Source organism: Patiria miniata, unplaced genomic scaffold, assembly GCF_015706575.1.
Source record: "Patiria miniata isolate m_02_andy unplaced genomic scaffold, ASM1570657v1 HiC_scaffold_22, whole genome shotgun sequence".
NCBI classification, from domain to species: domain Eukaryota; kingdom Metazoa; phylum Echinodermata; class Asteroidea; order Valvatida; family Asterinidae; genus Patiria; species Patiria miniata.
Window position 1 is genome coordinate 15,357,576 of NW_024037061.1, and position 24,205 is coordinate 15,381,780.

The 24,205-nt window shown below is 40.0% G+C and overlaps 1 protein-coding gene across 1 annotated transcript; it reads right to left on the bottom strand.

Moving 5' to 3' along the window:
* Nucleotides 1-1,469: 1,469 nt before the first annotated feature.
* On the bottom strand, nt 1,470-24,072 carry LOC119729981 (WD repeat and SOCS box-containing protein 1-like). Its single transcript, XM_038202770.1, has 9 exons — nt 23,565-24,072; nt 19,849-20,038; nt 17,270-17,595; nt 11,808-12,037; nt 10,236-10,423; nt 8,969-9,082; nt 7,732-7,842; nt 6,405-6,579; nt 1,470-3,910 (listed from the first exon to the last, which is right to left on the bottom strand). Exons 1-8 carry the CDS (start codon nt 23,599-23,601, stop codon nt 6,411-6,413), a joined length of 1,365 nt encoding a protein of 454 aa, XP_038058698.1. The 5' UTR covers nt 23,602-24,072; the 3' UTR covers nt 1,470-3,910; nt 6,405-6,410.
* Between the last annotated feature and the right edge of the window lie 133 nt (nt 24,073-24,205).

Sequence of the window (24,205 nt, forward strand, 5' to 3'; positions counted from 1 at the left end):
ATGTTTTCCTGTTAGGCATTCAACTGTCAAAGGAAATCACTCTTCATTTTTCTTAATTGAGAATGTGCATGGAACAGACGATGCGACCTTTGACATTTTGACTCTCTAAGCATAAGGCGCATACTTCTTTTTCTGTACTATATACTGTACAGTAAAAAGGTCAATATGAACATTAACATTACTGTATGTATTTACTAGTGGGTGAATCCTGAAATCTCCAAAACTACAAAAGTTGTTTTTAGATCTACATTGTAATCTACACTGTCAGACGTTTTACATGAACATGTTTAGCATTTCCAATCGTGTATACGATATATTTCAGACGTTTGTATTGAGAAATTGGGCACTTAATAACACCATTTTGCCTTGGACACCGGCCGTATATTAAAACCGAGCCAAGCAAACTGGTGTTTATGGATGCAATCGTTAACATTTCAGTGAGTGTTTCAAAGCACTTTTTGGGTGTACACAATATACTTCTTACTAGGCAAACTGATTGGAATTTGCCTTTTTACTTAGGCCTATGCATATTTCACAGTTCATGTTTATACATGTACCCAAGTTATTTAAGAGCTCATGGCTATTGACAAATTCATCACACGGGGGAAAGAAAAAGGTACCGTAACATTACCTCTGCAATTACACATTTTTGAACCAGTGTAGGGTGCATATCCGACTACATGAAACATGGACTCGTTGGTAGTATTGCGCATGCGTAAGTACGATAATATGTTATATAAAGCTCCACCCTCAAAACGTTCACCCGAGTTTGACACAAACAGTAAAGCCGCTTTACCTCTTCAGCTTTATAATTTAGAAAGCAATTTTCTTCCAAAAAAGTTCGTTTCACATAGTATAATATATCAAAATTAATTAACATAAGCACCTGAACATCTTTGAATTGGTTTCAATACATACTTTTTGGATCATGCAAGTAAGCAAACACAAAATACTTAAAGGTATAGTCCATCATTTGCAGCCATCCGAAAAGTAACTGGCGTAATTATTGTTGAAAAACAAACTTGGTTGAAAGATAGTAAGGGGACTAAACTCCCTGTGAAATTATTCTTTCTGGCAAGCTGTCATTTTGAAGTAATCAACGAAAGAAGGCATTTCCAACGGTGATTCTTAAGAAGCACCGTAGGAAAATTTAAATTAGTAGTTCGTTTTGTTATTCAGCGCAGCGCAGCACGCACAAGTATTGGAAACACGCGCGCGCGGTTGTTATAATTCGTCGGATCAGTGCGCGACGTCGCGTATAGCTGCAATTCAAAACAATTCAAAACATGATTCAGTAACTTTGGATTTGAAATTGAGATCTTAGAATGCTGTTTTTCTCGGAATGTACAGCTGAAGCTTAGCTGAAACTTCATCAGGTTAGTTGCTCAGTATCCTTCATTAGATTTTGAACTCTTTTGTTGCTTCAAACGAACAAAATGCACAACTTACAAATGATGGACTGTAGCTTTAACAATACTAAACATGTATTTAAGTATTTAAGTAAATGCACTTTGATGAAAAGAATTTTCTAGTAAATACTCGAGAAGCAATCATACACAAGTTAATAATTGTGTAGCTTGAATGCTTCTCGAAGGTATAAGGCTCCATTCCATCAATGGTAACAAATGGACATTTCATGTGATAGTATTAGCGATTAAAAGCAATATTATTAGCACACTCAACATTGAAAAAAAAATAGAATATAGTAAAACTTTTTGGTTACTGGTTTTTCTTTCATCTTTTGAAACAGATTTCTCTTTTTTTAATAACTGCGCATAATACTACATGTATTGTACAATATCTACAATTGTCCCTAACATAACATGCTGAATCTTCCATTTTCGTATGATTTTCACACGCCCGAAGGAGTTAGGGCTACACTATAAAAGGGAATATTGATCCAAACCCAAAATGATGAGAAATTGCCATAACATCTTCATGCTTGTTTGAACATAATGGATCATGGCCTGACTGACATTTGTACAGTTGCGCTAATATTCACAGTTTTCTTACGTATGTACAGGGGAAGGATTAATACATGTCCAAGAATTTAAAGGAAAAAACGGAGCTTAGGCACAATTTTCTGAATCTCTTCAATATATGCATGGACTTATACATGTAGATTTGTAAGTGTGAACAACATAAAAGTTCTGCATTCCGTTCTGCAAAATGTCCTTCAAATTGCAGTAAACTTCAGAAAAATGACTGATTTTTTATCAATTAATTGGTCTGAAACTTCACAAACCCTGTTTTAAGGACCAAATAGCTGTGCATATTTGGAATCTGTTTCTACATGAAAAATTGTACACAACGAAAACAGGAGAAATGATGGCTAAATTTGCACGTCTCGTAAAAATTCTTATAAAACACATATTTACAGTACAAAAGCAAGAAAACATGTTAAATATACTTCAGGAAACCTTTTGAAATCTGAAAAAAAATATTATATTCCTCAAAAGGTATAGACACTTGCATTCAGCAACCATCGTTGAGGTGTGTTTTGTTATGTTAATTCATTAACAATGAATGTATGAGAGGTGTACCCATGCGTACCCCTGTTGAACATAAAAGCACGCCTCAAAGATGGCTGCAATGCAAACAATCTATGTGTATACACTCCTCAGAATGAAACTAAACAAACAACCCAACAAACAAACAAGGATCCCCTTTTGAAAAGCAACCCTGAAAGTGGAAACAGAGTTCCAATCAATGCTACATGTAACACAAACAAGACTGCAGATTTTTCTTCAGAGTCTAGTGTGCACAATTCCAGAGAATACTACGGACAAGAAGCCTACACATATTCAAAGTCTACGAAGTCTGCGGAATTTCAGCGACATTTTCTGACGAATGATAGTATTGAGGATATTCCACAATGTTTGCACAATTTCAGTTTTAAAGTTGGCTCGAAGCCTATGGATATTCTAACAGATTCTGCAAAATTTCAGCAACTGTTGCCGAGTGATAAAAGTTTTCTAAAATCTGCAGGAACTCCAGTGACTACAGACCCTTTGCACACAGCGCCCTCGTCGAGGGCAGATTTTGTTATCTAAATTTGTTGACACTGAAAACGTAGTGTCTACTCTCATGCTTTTTACAGAGGAACGAACACCTGACCTCACTGAGGGCGCTCTATGCAACGTGACTGACAGAAAAATGCAGGCGACCGACAAAGAACCGCAGATATTTTTTAGTTTCAAGCAGGTGGCATCTACACACGAAGGCAGGGGGATCCACCCATGTGAATGTCCTTTGCAAGTCCATCATAAGTTCTCACAAGTCCATCACAAGAAGTCCAGTCTCAAGTTAAGTCACGAGCTTTTATCATGTGAACTGTGACCGGGGCTTTCCTTTGTTACTGTTCAGCCCCTGTCACATGCGACTAAACTTGTGAATTGACAAGTGATTTACTTGTTGCTGGACTTGTGATGTATAGACAAATCCAGCCCCGTGATCATTGTACCCTCACTGGGGCCCCCTTTAATGGAGAAACCATTGGGCATGTTATTGTACAAAGCAACTGCCCCGTGACAGATTATCTGAACAATAGCTAGCACAATGCTTTCACCACTGAAGGGGCCTTTGAGATAAAAGTCATAGCCTGCTCGGATTGGTCAATACAAATTCTCTGTTTTTATTCAAGTGCCTACAATCAAAGTCATTCTACAGTGTCTACATTGTACAGGAAGCATGAAAAGATACCTGATCTGAAGCAATAGTACAAGAAAACCTTGGTGGGAGTGCGAAAGGACGTCACGCGAATCCGGAAACATTACATCCGCCACATACTCTTTGACCTTGACCTTGGACAGTGGCGCAGTGACATCGTGCAAGAAGGCTTTGTAAGGCATCTGCGTAAGTAAGAACCTTAGACCCTGAAGAGATTGAGAAGTGTGTCGGTTTCTGCCACCTGGTGAAAAAGAACAAAGTATGTTTATTCCACTAGGAAGTTGGGCCTGCGAAAGTACTTTGCTTACGTGAGAGTAGCATAACTTGACTGGCGAGTTGCACAGTTTCCAGATCAAAAACGGGCAGTCTGGCACCCAGACATCCCTTTTGGCTAAACCTATGCAATTTGGTACTCAACTAACCCGACTCAAATATTCGTGTTGTACACATGATGGGGACTAATGCCATCACACTGTGTATTTTTCATTTGGATGCTACTATTTTGGGGGCTTATAATTCTAATTAGTGAAGAGTTTTCTCCTTGTCGGTTTACACAAGGGGGAAAAAAAAATGTTTTGGGGGCTTTAGAGTTTGGATATTAATGGAAAAAAAACAGTGCACAAATACTTGCAATTGTGGGAGCAAAGATATCTGAATTTGAAGCAAGTACTGAGGAAGCTGTACACTAAAACCTGGGTGTTTATTCCCATGTACATCGGATTGTATATTGGAGGCTCAAAAATAACTAGACACATGGCACTGATTTCAGATCTGCACAATGAACTTGAACAACTACCAAAAATAGATTGTCTAGCCTCAAACAATGTGTGCTTACTACCAAGCTTCCTGCATTGTCTGGGTCTGAGTACCAACCATGGGCCTTTTCACACTGTCCTCTCCCCTACACGTGTTGAAATCAACACGATTAAAGATATAGTCCATCATTTGTAATTTGTGCATTTCATTCGTTTGAAGCAACAAAAGTGCTCAAAATCTAATGAAGGATACTGAACAAATAAACTGATGAAGTTTCAGCTCAGCTTCAGCTGTGTATTCCGAGAAAAACAGCATTCTAGGATCTCAATTTCAAATCAAAAGTTGCTGAATCATGTTTTGAATTGGGCCTGAATTCAGCATCCGAGACACGTTCTCACTGAGCCGATTGCAGCTATACGTGATGTCGCGCACTGATCCGACGAATTATAGCAACTGCGCGCGCGCGTGCATTCGTGCCAATGCTTCCGCGCATTTCGCCAAATACTAAAACGAACTACTAATTTAAATTTTCGACCCAGGTAGAGCCTCTCAACCCTGGTCCTGACTAGGATTGGATTTTACTTGGTAGAGTGCCAAACCCGTACAGAAGCCGTGTTGGATTCTTGCTGGTGTGACAGGGGTTCTGTGTTGGACCCGGGTCCAATACGGAGATTGTAGACAGTGTGAAAGGCCCTATGGGCTCCATGCGCCGACAAAGAGGGCGCCCTTTTACCTAGCAACGACGTCCCATGGGCGGGACATTTCGCTGGTTGACATGCACCGTTCCTTGTGTGTGACGCACGTACACCAGGGGATTTGTACTATGTACACGCAGTGGCTGCGCTTCACGGTGAATGAATTGCAGTCAGGCAAGATGGCGTCGGTCGGTCACCCCCAACTGTACTTCCTTTGCCGGTGAGGGGGTACTTGTGAATGGAGCGGATAGTCTTGGTCCGAACTAAACTTGTATTCAAGCTGATGTGAACTAGTGGGACAGATTGGGGAGATATTACGGGAATTGTGCCTTTGATGATACAAGCATGGTATTTGGCACACAGTCAGAGTATGTCACGAGAAAGATATGTGGGTATAGGGCCATTGCAGATTTGTCATTTGAAAAAAATATAGGAAGAATAACAAGCAATTTCAAAATTTTCAAAATGGATGCCATTGCTTGTTATTCTACCTATATTTTGTCAAAGTACAAATCTGCGATGGCCCTTTAGCCAGATATCTTTCTCATGACGTACTCTGACTGTGTGCCAAATGCCATGCTTGTATCAGCAATGGCACAACCCCATCACCTATCTGCCGTACTAAACTTGTGAGGTATTTTTAGAATTTCTTTGGTCCCTCTGCCAAAGTTCTCAAGACCGGATGTGATTCATTTTATTGATAGCACCATCTACACGTACAACTACGGCTGCTTGTCAGGATTCCCCTGCAGGGCTCACACCTACAAACCGCTGTCAATTACTGCGCGCGAGCTCATTAATATTTTGTGATCCCACAGGTAATTGTGAATAAGAGGTCCTTGCAGCCTATAATTGGGGTTGATTGTAGAAATGTTTATGGAAATCAAGCATTTGTGACTTCAACCTCGGATGATTTTGTTGGGGAAAAACAACAACTTGTGGGTCTATTTCGCATAGAGACAGGGGGTTACAGTTAGACCTGGGCCCAGGGATTGGCAATTGTTTTAGGGGTGGTTTTGGGGAAGGGATTGCAAAAAAAAAAAATTGATGTGGCTGCCACTGGTAAAATTGAACAGAAAATTGTCCTAGAGGTCGTTATCTTTAATTTCTAGTAAAAAAAAATATTGCCACCTTGCCCCTGAGCGTCACTAGAGGGCGCTCTTCGTGTCTGATTTTGCGTTGTTTCCTATGAGCACGAATTTGGCGTGGTGGAAACTGCATAAGGACAACAAAATCCAAATCCAGACTACACCAATCCCAGACTGCGAACCTTTTCACACCTACCGCGTGTCAGGTGAGCATGTCATAGCGCAGGTAGTTCCTGAGTCCAGGCGGCAGGCCCAGCTTGTCTAGGTTGTTGGTGTTGGGGACCAGTCGACGGATGCCAAGACGGCACAGGTGCTGCAGCGTCTGAACCTCCTTGGGTGCCACCAAGAAATGAACCGAACCATTTCTTGTCCTGTGGAATATTAAACAAGAATCCCGGGATTTAAAGTTAAAATTGTGACTGTAAATTCAGCACACAAAGATAGCGCAGTCTGCTGTTAAAGACTGACTTGGATCGTTCTATACATTTGTGGGTCCGAAGTGTGAGACTTTTTCCCTGTTCCTGTTTCTTTGGTATTTTTTACTTTGCCATTCAAGTATCATTAACAATGAATTCAAACCATTGTTTTTATGTTGGGTTCCGTACTTTGCTACGCCCTCTCGACTGCATTACAGAGTGCATCAGAATGATAAAATCATAGATGTCAGAAAAAAAAGTGGACCCCAAATTTATAGAATCACCCGGGTGCAAAAGACTTTCAAGTCGCTCAAGGCTTTTTATTCTGACTTTATGCTCGGATTTTCAATTCAAATAGGACTGAGCTGATCCGAATACTATTTTTGGTATCTCAGATTAATTCTGACCTGGTTTTGTTGACCATCAAAATAGTGGGCAATATGCCAATGACTTCAAACAAATTGATATTGCGTTCCTCAAAGTACAGTCAATCCTGCAACTGAGTATCTGCAACTTCATAATGAAACAAAACCTACTTTGTCCACATTAAACCATTGCCTGTGACCAGTAACACTTATGCATGCATAGGTGCATTCCTCAGAAACAGCTATGATCACAAACGACTTTGCTTTAGCAAAGCAAACAAATGTTTACTTTGTTTAAAGATAGTAAATTAATCTTTCTGCCATGCTGTCATTTTGAAGAAAACAATAAAAGAAGGCCAATTCCAAAGATGCTTCAACTGACGCATTTTTGGAAATTTCCGTTAGTAGTTGGTTTGTAAATCGGCGAATCCGTGAATGGGTGCGCGCAAGCGTTGACACGACGCACATACACGCACGGTTGCTATTTTTCATCAGTTCAGTACGTGACGTCGGGTATATGCAATCGGCTGAATGAGAACGTGTCCCGGACACTGATTTCGAGCGCAATTCAAAACTTGACTCTGCAACTCTTGAACTGAAACTGAGATCCTAGAATATTGTTTTCTCGGAAAATACAGCATTCACTGAGCCAAAACTTCATCAGGTTAGTTGTTAAGCACTTGTCTTTAGATTTTGAGCACTTTTGTTGCTTCAAACAAACCGAACTTTCTCAAAGACTTACCCTGTAGCCAGGACGCGTCCATCTGCTGAGTAACTGCAGCACAGTCCATCAACAACCATAGAGACTGAGATGGGATCTGACGTGTCAAATAGGGACCAGAAACGAATGTACCTAGAATGAAGAAACCACAGATAACAATCCAATGTTACCGCTAGGTAGGTTGAGGGTTGGTATTAGCGAGTTGAACAAATAATTTCATGACATCGATAATTGTTGTTTCTGAGTGATGTTTACTTTAAGCAAAAAGAAAACTTTAAGTCTCATTAAGTACGAGCTCGCATTTAGTCTGAATTTTGGGGAGCGTGTCAAAAGTTTGAAATGTGGTGATTTTGATAATTAAGTGATTCCCTTATTAAAATAAAATGAGGCAACCCAACTACACAACGATTATATTTCTGGATTTGTGAATTGATTGAATCAAATGAAAAACATGACCCTAAACATAGCCAATAGTAATCTACAGTGATCACTGCTAGAGTGGTTAATCACGAGTCAATCACGAGTCAATCACATGTCAAACTGAGTCAATCACATGTCAAACTGAGTCAATCACATGTCAAACTGAGTCAATCACATGTCAAACTGAGTCAATCACATGTCAAACTGAGTCAATCACATGTCAAACTGAGTCAATCACATGTCAAACTGAGTCAATCACATGTCAAACTGAGTCAATCACATGTCAAACTGAGTCAGTCAGAAGTCAGGTCACAAGTAACAGGGGATGACCTGTGACAAAAGGGATGCTATTGTTACGGTTTCTTTCAATAGGTTATCACTTGAGTTGAGACTGGATGAATCGTGTTGGACTTGTGACTGGTTTGTGATTGACTTGTGACTGGCATGTGATTGGCTTGTGACTGGCTTAAGATTGACTTGCAACTGACTCGTGTTGAACTTGTGACTGACTTGTGACTGGCCTGTGAGTGACTTGTGACTGGCTTGTGATTGAATTGTGACTGGCTTGTGAGTGACTTGTGACTGGCTTGTGAGTGACTTGCGACTGGCTTGTGATTGACTTGCAATTGAATTGTGATTGACTTGTGATTGACTTGTGACTGGCTTGTGATTGACTTGCAACTGGCTTGTGATTGACTGGCAAGTGGCTTGTGATTGACTTGCAACTGGCTTGTGAGTGACCTTTGACGGCTTTATGATTGACTTGTGACTGGCTTGTGATTATGGCTTGTGATCGACTTGATCACAACTCTGATCACCGCATGTTGTTTGTTCTTACTTGTCATCACAGACTGTAGCAAAGTGACTGCCGTCCGGGGAGAAGGCCATGTGTCTGACGTAGTTGTTGTTGGAACCACCAGCAAAGACGGGTGACAGGGGAGGAAAGACGTGGCTGTCGGGGAAAAATTGAAAAGAAACAAGTCTGAATGATTATGGATAAGCCTTGCGTATCTTTTTTAAAGTTTTGCACGCAAAAACGAATACAAGGATCAGGTTTTTGCAGGTAAAACCATGAGAATAATAATCCCATCTGTGAAGAAATGTTGGTTTAGAAAAAAGGATTGTGAGAGTGCTTTCTAGACATTTTAGACGATACACAGTCTGTTTGGGAACAAAGTAACCACTGGTTCTTTCTGGAAATATTTCTAAATACAGGAGATTAATATTTGTAACATGACATGATTTATATTCATCGGCAAATCTCACTAAAAGGATTGGTTTTAGATAACCGAGTGACAGTGTGGAAGTTTACATTGGGCAATATGCTTCATGCCAAACACAACAAAAGTAAAAACTGCAAATCAATGCCTTTGTTTGGACTTGTTCCCTTTTGAAAGTTCAAATACAAAGAAGGTGTCTTTGAATAGACCTAAGACATAACGACGTCACACACTGTTTTCATGTGCGCTTTCCTACGGGAGCCAGGTGATGATGCCGGCCAATTGTCCCCTCCTGGCTCCCATAGGAAAGTGCACGTGTAAACAAAGTGTGATGTCATTATGTCTTAGGTCTATTCATGCACAATGGATGAAATTTGAAGGATTCAGAATAGTTAAAGGTGCTTTATATTGGTGAAGAATTGTGCCAATGTGCCATTTCTATGACTGTTTCTCAGTGGTCTGTGCCCAAGACCAGATTTTGCTTATGGTCCCATTGGTCAATGGCAAGCTATAGCCAAGCTGTCGCAACGGTAGAGGGCGCCATCAATGAGATGAATCAAACATACTTTATGGAACCTACGGCACTTGGACCTGAGAAACTCAGGAGTGTCATGGCCGAGCAGTTACGAGCACTGGACTCAAGCTCTGGTGTTTCTGATCAGTAGAGTGTGGGTTTGGGTCCTGGTCTTGACCCCGGTGTTTCTGGCGGTGCATTTATCTTCAGCCATGAAGTCTGCACTTGTAAGAAAAAAATCCCGAATCCAGTCTGGCCAGAAACACTAGATTCCCAGCTGATTTTTGCATTGTATATGAATTTGCTAAGCACTATTTTCTACTTAGCCCGTCAATGTGATGGGGCCCAGCATGTCAGACTCATATGCTTACTGATATTGACGAAGAATTATGCCGATGTGTGGGTCCCACAGCAAGACTCTTGTATCGTAAGATGCAGTGGCGAGTAGAGCTCCGTCCGGTGAGAACTCACAGGACACTGCGTCGTGGTGGTGCCCTGTCAATCGGCGGAGTATCTTGCACTGTCTCAGGTTGCGGTCCTTCAGGTCCCAGACGATAACCTGATTGATCACAAAATCAATTTGAGATTTAAAACGCAAATTAACTCTATTAACCACAGGTTTTCTCCCATCTCTAAACTCTCTCATGTTTTCCTGTAAGCACCTACTAAATCAGGAATGCCAGAAACCTGCTCAAACCAACAGAGAGCAACTACTGTAGAAAAGGTACAATCAAGAAATTTGAAATTGTTTGATTTAGCATGGTTTGGTGATAAAGCAATTACCTATTTTAACGAGGGTTATCTTATGGGCTCCGTGTACATGTACCCCTCACGCAGGGAATTCAGTTTTGGTAGTACATTTCAGGAAACCAGGTGCAGAACTGAACGCTAACATAACTCGTTCACAATTTATCCCTTGGGCTGCAAGGTATCGATAATAAAATCCTTGAATTGAATCAAATTCAGGAAGAGAAAGTTGGGAGTAGACCACTGGAAGCGGCATTCGAATGCACTGCCGATGATGCCCGACACTCGCGCGAAAGACACTATGGCTTTTTGTAACATTCAGAAAAATTAGACTAAATACCACAGCGGGATAGGGCCTTTCACACTATCGTCTCGCATACTTGTGTTGAAATCAACTGGGGTCCACCGTGAAAAGAACCAGGTCTGATTGAACACAGGTGAAATAGTACTGGTTTGTACATACGTACGTGTAGTCTATGGAATGCCTCCTTGCACAGCCAGCAAGGCTTTATGGGCTCCGTGCGCCAACAAAAGAGGGCGCCCTTTTACCTAGCAACGACGTCCCATGGGAGGGACATTTAGCTGGTGGACGCGCACCGTTCTTTGTGTGTGACGCACGTACACCAGGGGATTTGTACTATGTACACGAAGTGGTATGGCTGCGCGTCGTGGCAAAATTGCAGTCAGGCAAGATGGCATTGGTCAGTCCCCCCCCCCCCCCCCCCCCCACTGTACTTTCTTTGCCGGTGAGGGGGTACTTGTGAACGGAGCGGATAACCTCCAGAGTCTGACCATTCAGCGGGCGCCTTCTGCGCGTGGGGTCGCATAAAATTTGCATTCCTCACATATATTGTATTGTTTTATTTTTTCCATTTGTCACAAATTAATATAATACAAATGCAACAGATTATTTACTACAACAATAACTAAAATTGTTACTCTTACTCTTTCATATATGAGATGTTTGACTACGGGTGTTATAGTCAGACTAGTTTGTACATGGCTTGGCAGTAGATTTTGGATGTTATGCCCAGGTAGAGCACGGCCAGGGTTGGATTTGACCTGCGCACAGCGCCAAACCCGTGCAGACACCGCACTGGATTCTTACTAGTCCGAAAGGGGTTCCCGAAATCCGGATCGACAACAACAAAGATTCTGGACAGCAATGCAAGGGCCTTTAGTCTGTGAATACGTACACATTTCTGAGCGCCAACTGATGCCAGCATGGTCATGTCCGGGGCAAAGGCACATCCATAGACCCAGTTGGTGTGGCCTTGTAGCGTGACCACCATGTTCCCATCATCTTTCAGGTCCCAGACCTTCAGAGTCTGGTCCCGGGAGGCAGACAGGAGGATCAGGCTGCCGTCCGAGCAGAACTTCAGGTCTCGGATCACGTCCTTGTGATCCATCAGAAGAAGTATTTGCTCTGGAGTAGAATTTTTTAAAAAAAATATGAAAATAGTGGAATGCTTTTATACATGATGTTTATAAATAAAACATTAAACCAGAAAACCCAAATCTCTGAATTTTTGAATGCTACATTTTCATAATACACACTTTTGATTTTTGTGTTTGATGATAAAATCCTTTGTTAAAGCCTGAGTCCATCATTTGCAGCTATCCAAAAAAGTAAGCGGCGTAATTATTGTTGAAAAACATACTGGTTGAAAGATAGTGAGGGGACTAAACTTCCTGCGAAATTATTCTTTCTGGCAAGCTCTCATTTTGAAGAAATCAACGAAAGAAGGCATTTCCAACGGTGCTTCTTAAGAAGCACCGTAGGAAAATTTAAATTAGTTGTTCGTTTTGTTATTCGGCGCAGCGCGCACAAGAATTGGAATGACGCACAGGCGCGCGCGGTTGCTATAATTCGTTGGATCAGTGCGCAACATCGCGTAAAGCTGCAATTCAAAACAATTCGAAACATGATTTAGCAACTTTTGATTTTAAATTGAGATCCTAGAATACTGTTTTTCTCAGAATATGAAGCTGAAGCTGAGCTGAAACTTCATCAAGTAAGTTGTTCAGTATCCTTCATAAAATTTTGAACACTTTTGTTGCTTCAAACGAACAAAATGCACTAATTACAAATGATGGACTATAGCTTTAAATCACACTAAGAAAAACTGAAAGTGAAATTGAAAACTGAAGTGAAATAAATGCAAATACAATCTTCAAATCTAAAAACAATGCAGGTACCAGCTTCCTTCATTTTAAATTTCAAAAGCAAGATATGTATGCTGGCAGCATCTTGTTGTAATTGTAAATATGCATGCAGGATGCGAAGTGACACATTGTAAATAATTCAAAGGCCCTGCACCTGTGTACTTCATTGCCTAATCTGCACTGTGAGGCTTGGTTTTACTATCACCAACTACACGTTCCAGCATAAAATTACCTCACAATCATTAAATACACAGTACATGTACACGTATACTTTCCATTGCACTTCGCAGCGGCAGTACGACAATTTTTATACAGACTCATTAAGCCATGTCAAGACACAGAGCCATTTTAAAAAATGACTTTTGAAACACATACATTAGTGCTACCACGGACAACTTGTACAGTATGTAATCACTTGTCTGAAACAATTTAAATTTACTGGTGCTAATGTATAGAACGTGAATGATCCACAACAAAGGATTCATGTCTGAATAGTTTAATTGCACAGGATCAACATAATTGTTCCATTTGTAATTTCAAAATTCCCCTAAAACCCTCTGAAAATTGGCTCCATGAAACTAATATTGTGTTTGGATAATAAAGACCAAATTATCTCGTTATGCATGGATGGCACCCGATTAGCACAAGCAGGTATTGTAATGGTATTTCTGTATTCCTATGTGTCTTTATTGCGCCTTCAAAGTTGACCTTGAAATTTACCATTTTCTACGCAGTGAGAATAATTTTAAATTATATTTATTTCTACGTGTACATGTGCCTGAACATGTGCATGTACATGTAATTGTAATACAAATATGTAAGTCCACAGGGAATTAAAAAAAAAAAATTCCACTAGATCTGAAAAAAAAGCAAACATGCCAATTCAACCCTATTTACAAATGTATAGGCCTACGCACTTTCATTTTACCAATCCTGCATGCAGCACAAAAAAGGAACAAGGAAATAAAGCAAACATTTCACTGAGAGATCAAAACCCAAATTGAACTTAGTCGAGTCTTCAAGAGTAAAAGTTTTGTTTCTCTTCTTGATTCATGATCAGTAACTTCCTTAGTAGGAAATACAGCTCTTTTTTGCTGGTACTAGCCTTTTTTTTATTGGGAGGGGGGGTGCTAATAATTCATCAAGATGATTATTATTATACTCTTTTCTGTGTCTAATGAATACCAGTTGGGTAAATCCCATTCCTGAGCTACCTGATTACTGACTTAAACGTACTGTGTCACTTTTGTTGTACAATGTAGGTACAAGTGTATAAACAGAGTTTATACCTCTGGTTCTTTTCAGAACCATTCTCTTTATTCGCACATATTCGCACATGGTGTTTCCGCAAACCTTTCATTATTTATGTAGGTATACATGTATTAGTCAAGTCTGAGTTTGGCAAGCAAGCTCACAGAGCTGTATTGTTAAAGTATGAACCGTCATCCTGATAAAAATCGAGTTCAATGCCGACATGGCCTTTTGCCAACAGGGCTTAAAAACACCATGTCACTACTTGCAGGTAGGATGTTTGCCACAAAGTGGAAGAAAAATACCAACTTTCTATAAAAAAAACATCAGCAAGAATCAAACATTAAAAAAAACTTGATTTCTAGAAAAATGTACATTGGACATAACTAAAACATATGGAACTGACGTTGAACCAATAAATATACCGGATCATGTGTTTCAGTGGATTTTGAGCTGATCTTTTGGTTCACACAAAAAATTTAGAGTTGAAACTTTAACCCTAACCCCCTAGGCCCTTGTTGCTTACAACCATCCTCAATCCTCCAAAATCCTCCAAAATTTTTCAACTCCGCCTAAATTTTTCAAAATTGTCAGACAGTCCTGCCTCAAAATGCATTCATCCTCAATCCTCCAAAATCCTCCTCATCCCAAAACTTTGCACTCGTGTTTAAATGAAGGATAACCAATGCCAAATCCTTCAAAATCATCAGACAGTCCTGCCTCAAAATGCATTCATCCTCAATCCTCCAAAATCCTCTTGTGCTTCATTCACCATTCATCCTCAATCCTCCAAAATCCTCATGTGCTTCAATCACCATTCATCCTCAATCCTCCAGAATCCTCATTTGATTCAATCACCATTCATCCTCAATCCTCTAGAATCCTCCAAAACCGCCAGGAGGAGTTTGGAGGAGTGAGGTGGGTTAGGGTTAAGGGTTATTGCATACATTTGGGATCCAAAAGTGTGACCTTTTTTGGTGTCTCTGTTACACCTGACCTGTGTAATTTGCCATGCAAGGATCATTAAAATTGACTTCAAACTAATTTTTTATTTGTTTGACAGGTACTTTGCTTTTACATAATCACTCTTGGAGATAGGAGGCATTAATTTAAAGGTATAGTCCATCATTTGTAATTTGTGCATTTTGTTCGTTTGAAGCAACAAAAGAGTTCAAAATCTAATGAAGGATACTGAGCAACCAACCTGATGAAGTTTCAGCTAAGCTTCAGCTGTACATTCCGAGAAAAACAGCATTCTAAGATCTCAATTTCAAATCAAAAGTTGCTGAATCATGTTTTGAATTGTTTTGAATTGCAACTATACGCGACGTCGCGCACTGATCCGACGAATTATAACAACCGCGCGCGCGTGTGCGTCGTTCGAATACTTGTGCGCGCTTCGCTGAATAACAAAACGAACTACTAATTTAAATTTTCCTACGGTGCTTCTTAAGAATCACCGTTGGAAATGCCTTCTTTCGTTGATTACTTCAAAATGACAGCTTCCCAGAAAGAATAATTTCACAGGGAGTTTAGTCCCCTTACTATCTTTCAACCAAGTTAGTTTTTCAACAATAATTACGCCAGTTACTTCTCGGATGGCTGCAAATGATGGACTCTACCTTTAAAGAATGTATCCTGAATTACAAAATCTTACATCCATCAGTAACAGGGACGCAAACATTTGGACCCCAAATTTATGGAATGCCCCTTAAACCAGTGGAAGAAATAAACATTTTGGAGATGTGTTTGGCTATGGACTTGAACCTAAAATACTTCTGACAACACGGGGAATCTCGGCACGTACACATTTGTTTATATTTGCCATTCTGTCTGGAATGAACAAGTCAGTAAAAAAAATTGACTTTCCTGGTCGCCTGCTGAGCAATTATGCAATAGAATGATAGCGTCTCAGTTGATCTTCAGACTTTATTTACAAAACTGATAGAAGAGGAAGTTCACTGGATCATAATTACTGGTAAAGTGAGCAAAGTTCACTATGTACGTGTTACATGTAGATTATACTTGGAAATGTGGGAACTCTGTAGAACTCTGCTATCTGAACTGTGTTATGATAATCCGCAATCGCTAGACACATGGCAGCCTACCGTGGCCTAGTTGGAAATTTGCCAATGAAACATTGCCCACGATGCACATAACAACGGATTTCATTCCCATTACCTAAGGTGGTCCTGAAATGACATTACAGTTCACTCATAAAGCCAAGAAAAAAATAAAAGATTAACTACATAATGTAGCACTACAGGGTGACAAGAAAAAAAGAAACCCAAATGTTGGGACCATTGTTTTAGGGAAGTTCTGCATGTAGCATTTTTAAAATCTAGAATATATAAGCCCAATTCATAAGCTTTCTTTTAGTACAAGAATCATTCAAATCATTCATGTACTTTTTAATTTACGGAATTTTAAACACAACCATCGTTTTAAGGTTCTGTCCATGGATCACTTAAAAGGTTGGTGTTCTTTCAGCAAAATGAAAAGAAATCACCTAGAGATGTGTGTGAATTGTTTTCGTTTTGCTGAAAGAACGCACACCTTTTTTGTGATCCATGGACAGAACCTTAAAAACAGTGGTTGTGTTTAAAATTCCGTAACTTAAAAAGTACATGAGTGATTTGAATGATTCTTGTACTAAAAGAAAGCTTATGAATTGGGCTTTCATATCTTAGATTTTGAAAGTGCTACATGCAGAACTTCACTAAAACAACAGTCCCGACATTTGGGTTTTTTTTTTTTTACTCACCCTGTATAATAAAATGTCTTCTTGATTCAAACATTGGTCAAATGTCAACTTTTCAGTCCTGGCTCCCTGCTGTGCAATAATGCATGCTGATTGGTAACCAGTGATTCAACCAGTGTCATATTGTTGACTAGACCGAAGACAAATCCATGTTTTCTATCTTTTTTATCACGGAGGCCCCCTTTAATGGTGAAATCATTGTGCTAGCTATTGTTCCAATAATTTGTCAGGGGGCAGTTGATTTGTACAATGGCACGCACAATGGTTTCCTCATTGAAGAGGGGGGGGGGGGCAGTGAGTGTACTGTGTTCACGTTCACACGCCCGGATTCCTCTATAGTTGACTAATCTATGTGCCAGTGAAGTTGTCAAACTATCCTGAATCATACCTCTCGCCCAAACTTGCTCACAGTGTTCAGTTGAAACACGAAGTGTTCGTTTGCACTATTGACCGAGGCTTAATATGCAACTTTCTACCAACCTGTAGCGATGTCGACCGTCATGATCTTGCCTGATTTGAGCCCGATGGCCAGGATCAAGTCGTAGCTGGAGTCCAGGTGCTCAAAGTGGTGGTACTTGATGTTGATATGCTTCCACCTCTTGTGGGGCTTAGAGGCACCGAAGGCCAGGGACCAGACGGGCTCGCCACAGCGGATGACTTTCATCTCGCGATTGGTTGTCATGTCCTGCTGCTCTTCTTGCTGCTGCTGTTGCTGCTGCAGATCCTGCTGCTGCAGGTACTGCTGCTGGTTCCGCTGCAGGTTGACTGCACCATAGCGAATGACGTTGACATTGTTTATGTCCTGACTGCGAGACACGGGCGAAAAAGGGGGAACTTTTGTTTAAAATTTATGAAACAAAATTTGTTGATAATATTTCAAAATAAACATGAAATTACATAGTTTGACAGTGACACAACTGGTTTGGGAACTACAACTTGGTGTTACTTGCCATGGCACAGTGGAAGAAACAAATTTAACCCTACAAGCATCTGACTATGCAGCTTCAAAGCTCAGCCACCTCCTTTACATAATTGTAAGCATCGATTTCCCAATATTTTTTAAAGGGAAAATACAACATTTGCAAACATCAAAAAACAAAACTACCAAGTTTGTACGAAATACCTTACTAGGATGTTGGTAAATGACAGTCTAAACCATCCTGTAAAATTATGGCACCTGCTGTGAAGTCATTTTCAAGAAAAGTGGTATTTTTGTATAAATTTCCAACAGTGGTCGGCCAACAACACCGTTGGAAAAACCTAACTACTTTTCAACTACTGCTGCAAATGTACCCTTTTTCAGTCCAAATTTTGTTTGCTATTGGTTACATGTTCATGAATGGGTGCAGGCAGTCCAGCTAGACTGGTTTCCATACCTTACATTTTTCCGGCATCTATAAATTGATCCATTTCATCTTTAGTGGAGTCAGGGAACCAGACTATTTGAACATTTTTGTTTTTCTTGGTTTTTCCAGCATTTTCGAACACAAAACTTCAAACATGTTAGTTTAACAATATTTCATCTATTATGCTAACACCTCAAATAGTTCATTTCTGAAAATTACAGCAAAAGCCAATGATGTACATTCCCTTTAAGTCTAAAGATCATTTATGGTTTTACTACAAGTAAATACGCACTTTATGAAAAGTTTAGGATCAATGTGTTAGGCCCTCTACTCTAGTTGTTTTGGTGTGTATATTTAGCGAGGTCAATCCATTCAGAAAGCACTGAGTTTGCAGCAGTTTTATTCATTTTCAGATTGACCTTTAGTTAAAACTTGACTTGGCTATTCAAATGGAGCATCTAGCACAATAGGTCAGTTGTTAAAAAACCCCACTAGATCAGGGGTCTAGTCTGGCACAGAGTGCAATGAAAGACACCTAAGTTTTGGACTCAGTCCAAAAGTTCACTGGGCATTTGAAGCCCTAAGAATGCCAATGATGAATTTGTCAATTACATTGAAGTAGCTCTATCTACAGCACACTGCCCAAAATTTTAGTTACATTTGTAAAGTCATTGCTTTGAACTTTGAAGCTAAGCCTAAGGCCAAAAAAAAAAAGTCTCCGGTTTCTGGTATGGAGCTTGCCCCAAAAGTGGTGCGGCGACGCGGCTTTTTTATTTTTTACGTGTTTTTTTTTTTTTTTGGCTTCAAATGTCGGCTGATGACTGCAAATGGTGCCCGACTAAACTTAGTGCAAATATATGGGAGTCCAGAGAGGCCACATAAAGCTTATTCTCGATCATAACCCCATCTAAAAACACGTTAAAATTGTGCAGCAGCAGAATTCCAGTCAAACCAGTGAGTTTGGCGGTTTTGAGACATCATCTTGTATTGAAAAAAAAACTTTTTCATTTTGCCGACGCGCATGGCTACGGCGACGCGCGCGCATACCAGAAACCGGAGACTTTTTTTTTTTGGCCTAAGAGACATGTATACACGTATGCTTTCCTCAATGCCATTCCATTCCTTCTTTGAGGATAATTTTTTTGGTGGTAATTTTAGAAAATGTCCACCGTTAACCCTAACCTACCTCACTCCTCCAAAATCCTCCTGGCGGTTTTGGAGGATTCTAGAGGATTGAGGATGAATGGTGATTGAAGCACAAGAGGATTTTGGAGGATTGAGGATGAATGCATTTTGAGGCAGGACTGTCTGATGATTTTGAAGGATTTGGCATTGGTTATCCTCCATTTAAACATGAGTGCAAAATTTTGGGATGAGGAGGATTTTGGAGGATTGACAATGAATGCATTCGAGGCAGTGCTGTCTGACAATTTTGAAAAATTTAGGCGTAGTTGCAAAATTTTGGAGGATTTGGGAGGATTGAGGATGGTTCTTAGCAAAAAGGGCCTAGGGGGTTAGGGTTAACCCAGGTGCTAAAATCCAATAGTGTGGATGTATGGGTATCTTTTTACCTTCAGGAAAGGTCATGCGAAGGATCAAAACACTAGGCCTTCTATTTATGTTGGTTTAAAGGTCACTTTTATTGCAAATTCCGTTTTTGGAAGCAGAACAATTTTAAAACTTTATTCATTCAGGCCTCAACCTGATGCTTACACTGTATTTCTCTGGGCATCCCAAGGCACAAGTCTGACTATGCAATTTCCTGACGACCAGGCAAAGTAGGAGCGGTCCGGCGCAAACGTCACAGACCAAGTCTCATGGTTGGCTGAACTGTTCCTGTAGGCAAGGACCTGGTGCTGGTTACCTGTCTGAGGTCGCAGGTCGCATATAGGCTGGGCTTTGGCTGAAACAGTTCCAAGGAGAATTGTGGAGACATGATTGATTATGACGGACAAAGTTTAGATCGGGGATGCACAAGGTTTTGATTAAGTTCATGCACAGGACTACAAATCTAGGATTGTTTATAACTGAGATTTCTTAGCACAGACCTGTGTTTTATATGTTACAAATTAAATGACACGGTACTGTGCAACTGCAACAAAGCATTTTTTTTAATGGGCGACTTTTGAGACGTTGCTGGCGGCAAACACACCAGTCCTTTTCAATTGTTTACATCATGTTTAAGCTAAAGCACACATGCTCAATATGACGCAAACAATGGAAAAAAAGGACCGGTGTATTTGCTGCCACCAACGTCTTAACAGTCTCCCGTTGCTTCACTCTCGATGAGCCAATATATCGGCACAAATATGGCATGCACTTAAACAAAGGACTCAAACTAATCACTGGTCAAGTGCTTTTTCAGTAATTAGACCAAATTTAATGAGCGGCCTGGAATTTTCAAACTGCTGCCGGAAAGAATGTTGCAACCTGACGCCACTTTTTTCTTCATATATCATCACAATAGAGGTCAATCATTGGAAAGACATGAATCTGGGATTGAGAAACATTTCCGATTTTGTTGGAAATACTTCTCGACTCTCCATCTAGACTTCATGGCATCTGGATACTACGTTCTTTCCCTGCTGCCCACTACTAACATTCCATTCGTCGTCACATTTGACCATGTCAAATGTTCACTGTTATGTGTCTATTAGTATTAAATATTATTTCACCCCTTGCACTAAATATTAATCCGTGAAGTTTTAAAAAAGAAAACATTTTTTTGCCAAAAAATATCCTCAGTCTCTCACCATAGAGCAAGGAAGCCCTCGCGTCTGCCATTTATTTAAAGCCAACGAATTCTGTAACTCTTATCTCTTGTTTATACAACACTGGATGGGCTGTTTATCCGAGAATTATGATGAATAAATTGCACCCGGTACTGCTGCGCAGATTGGTTTTTATAGCACCATGCTAACATCATAAACATCCACATAACAAACACATTCAGCTGGTGGTACTGCCCAAACAATGACTGCTTTGCACATGATCCAAGATTACCCACAATTTCGGTTTTTACCGTTTAGGTCTGGCTCTAATCACGTCTCATACACTGACTTTAGGAAAATGTTCAGCCTTTTGCGGTCTAGTAACCAGACTGCGACTCTTAACGAAACATCAAATGTAAAGTGAAACATCAAATGCATATTGCAAAAGATCGAATACATATACGATGAAATATCAAATACAGAAGTAAAAACACCAAAATGTTTTGCTCGAAATATCAAACATATATTTGTAAAACATCGCTCACATATTTGAGAATATCGCAAATATACTGTAAAACATCACACATAATTACATCGAAATCGTTGTACATTTAATGTAAAACATCGCATACATAATTGAAAATATCGCACATATATTGTAAAACATCGCACATATATATTGAAAATCGCACATACATGTAAAACATCGCACATATATTGAACATCACACACAATATTGAAAAACATCGCACACATATATTGAACATCACACATAAATGTAAAAGATAACACATAAATATTGAACATCAAACATATATACCAGTGCGTGAAATTAGACAAAAAAAGTGGTCAGACAAAATGTCCGAGCACAATCAAAAGTGTTCTGCCATTGTCAAGTTTTGATCTGCCATTTAGCGTTCCAAATTTGAAGGTCACATGAGCAAACAAATAGGTTATCAACAGTCGAGGACTAGTTAAAACATACTTACATAGTGCTCTCTTCATGATTGAAAACTTGAAATGCTCCTTTTTCCCAAGTAAATTACTCTGTGAAACCTTGCGAGACGAACTTTCAAAAGGCCGCGTTTACTTCAAACACGTGGACGGTACATACACGTGTGTACATGTACAGTATGTATGTTTACGTACGTACGTACGTATCCATAATACACACTATGTAGTTGCAATGACAAGCGCCGGGCATTCACGCGCTCGTTTCTGTAGTAAGCCACGTTGTGAGAATTTAGTAACAATCACGCACTTAAAGCATACCGCGCAACACAACGTACTTTGATCTTGCTAAATTCTCATTACATGTATTGGGGTGTAAACGCGTTGCATCTATTGCGTGAATATAAGACAACACGTACATGTAGTTAGCAGCCGCTCAGCGTACGGTAAGTATTACAGACCGGATCATCGGAAATAAAGTAAAACAACAAAATACTTTTGAGTGCAACCGTTTATTTCATACTTCTGAAAAAGACAACTCCACAAAGAATACATAAATCGCTCGGACATTTTGTCCGAGCACATCTGCATTTGGTCGGACAAACCATGAAAGTGGTCGGAAAATGTCCGATGTCCGACTGTAATTTCACGCACTGTATACTGAAACATTTGAATTTTGCAACGTTTGACACGCCATATACAACTGCCAAACTCAAATTTTGAACCTGTTCCCTTGAGGTTTGACCTATCAAGATTTCACTGTATTACACCATAGAGCAAGCATCTATGATTGTACTAGTAAACCACACTCACTGGGCTTTAAGGATGTTATGTAATGGGCCTTTGTTATTCTGATGCATCTTATCAAAGGGCCGGGCTGGGTAGTTATATTCATGACCAAACGGTCACACCTCTAAAACTAACCAATGGGAGAGCAAGAAATTGTGGTGTGACTGTGACAACACTACAGAGTGCAAGCCCATGAAACAACATTGTCAATAAACGTGGCTTGCATCTACTTGCACAAGCCAGCTCTGTTTACAATTGCTTGGTTTTTGCCAAGTCATGTTTAGGCTAGATTAAAATGTCATGTGCATTTCATAGAAAAAATGTTGCAACCTGAGGCCACTTTTTTCTTCATATGTGAAGCTGGTCAAGCTACAGTAAATGAGTCGTTTGTCGACCCCTGTCGAAATGTGGTTTATTACACTTACAGATTTGAAAAGAGTGAAAACCGCATCCTGATTCCATCTTTAGTTAAAAAATTATGGAAGTCGGAACACCAAGAAATGTGATAAGGTGATGTGATGAAGTGGTCCTATTTTGGCCAGTATCTCCAAATGAAAATTCCCGACAAACGACTCATGTAGCTTGATCGCATCACATATATCATCTCAATGAAGGTCAGTCATTGCAAAATGATGATAAGACATGAATCTGGGACTGAGAAACATTTCCAATTTTGTTAGGAAATACTTTAAAACATTTCTTGACTCTTCAAAAATAGACTTTGTACACAACCGCTAAACTTTGTCGTCAGGTTGCAACATTTTTTCCCGTTTCATTTTTGATCAATTTAGCTTTGCCTTTTTATGATTTTAACTTACTAGATTCACTAGAACAGTACTACTTAAAACACAGACATCAAGATAAACTCGACAACTGACAGTGACACTCGCAGTGCAGTGGCAATGACTCCGTATTACATTTCTCATGCGAAAAATTATAGGGCCTAAAAAAAAACAAAAGCAAAGAGAGTATACTCACGTATGTCTTCCGGCGTGGAAAACTGAAAACTGCTCATAATTCCTGAAGCAGGCAAGTGATATGAACATGTACGAAAGGTCACTTGAAAATTAATACGAAACCACCGCTCTCGTCGCGAAATTGTTATCCCTTCCCGTTCTGATGCAACTGAACGGACAACATGGCCGACGATCTACGGAGAAGTTCGTTTACCGTGAATGGAGGAGGCTCGCCGTGGGTTGGGCTCTGACGACATTCGACAACACTCACGCATGCGTGTGGTCTGCGCGGAGAAAAACCCTTCCTGCCGGCGAAAACAGGAATTTTCGACCAGTTCCTACCTCAACTAAATTCGAATAAAACGACGCTGTTTCCAAATAGAAATCATTACAAAGTATTCTAGATTCCCAACAGCTATTTTAGAATGGCCCGTTTGTTGACGTGGTGCAGTTAAAAAGGTGAATTTTGAACGGTTCGATGATCAACAAAAGGCAAAGCGTGCGTGACGACTTGCACGTCAGTATGAATGAATGCTATTTTACGATTAACGTGTAGTTGAAGATTTAAAGGCGTGTTGACTGGTTCCCGCAACCTCGTTCCCATGGGTCCAGGGACTACTTTATTTCCAAGCGGCTAGGCCCTGGGATGGGAACTCCTTACTC

What these genes read in the sequence shown, in the direction of transcription:
- LOC119729981 (XM_038202770.1), bottom strand. Translation starts at nt 23,601, where the DNA reads ATGAGCAGTTTTCAGTTTTCCACGCCGGAAGACATAC. An exon ending in CAGTTGGCGCTCAGAAATGT is followed by an intron (nt 10,424 to 11,807) that starts GTACGTATTCAC and finishes GTGATCAATCAG; the next exon opens with GTTATCGTCTGGGACCTGAA. An exon ending in GGACGCGTCCTGGCTACAGG is followed by an intron (nt 6,580 to 7,731) that starts GTAAGTCTTTGA and finishes AATATTCCACAG; the next exon opens with GACAAGAAATGGTTCGGTTC.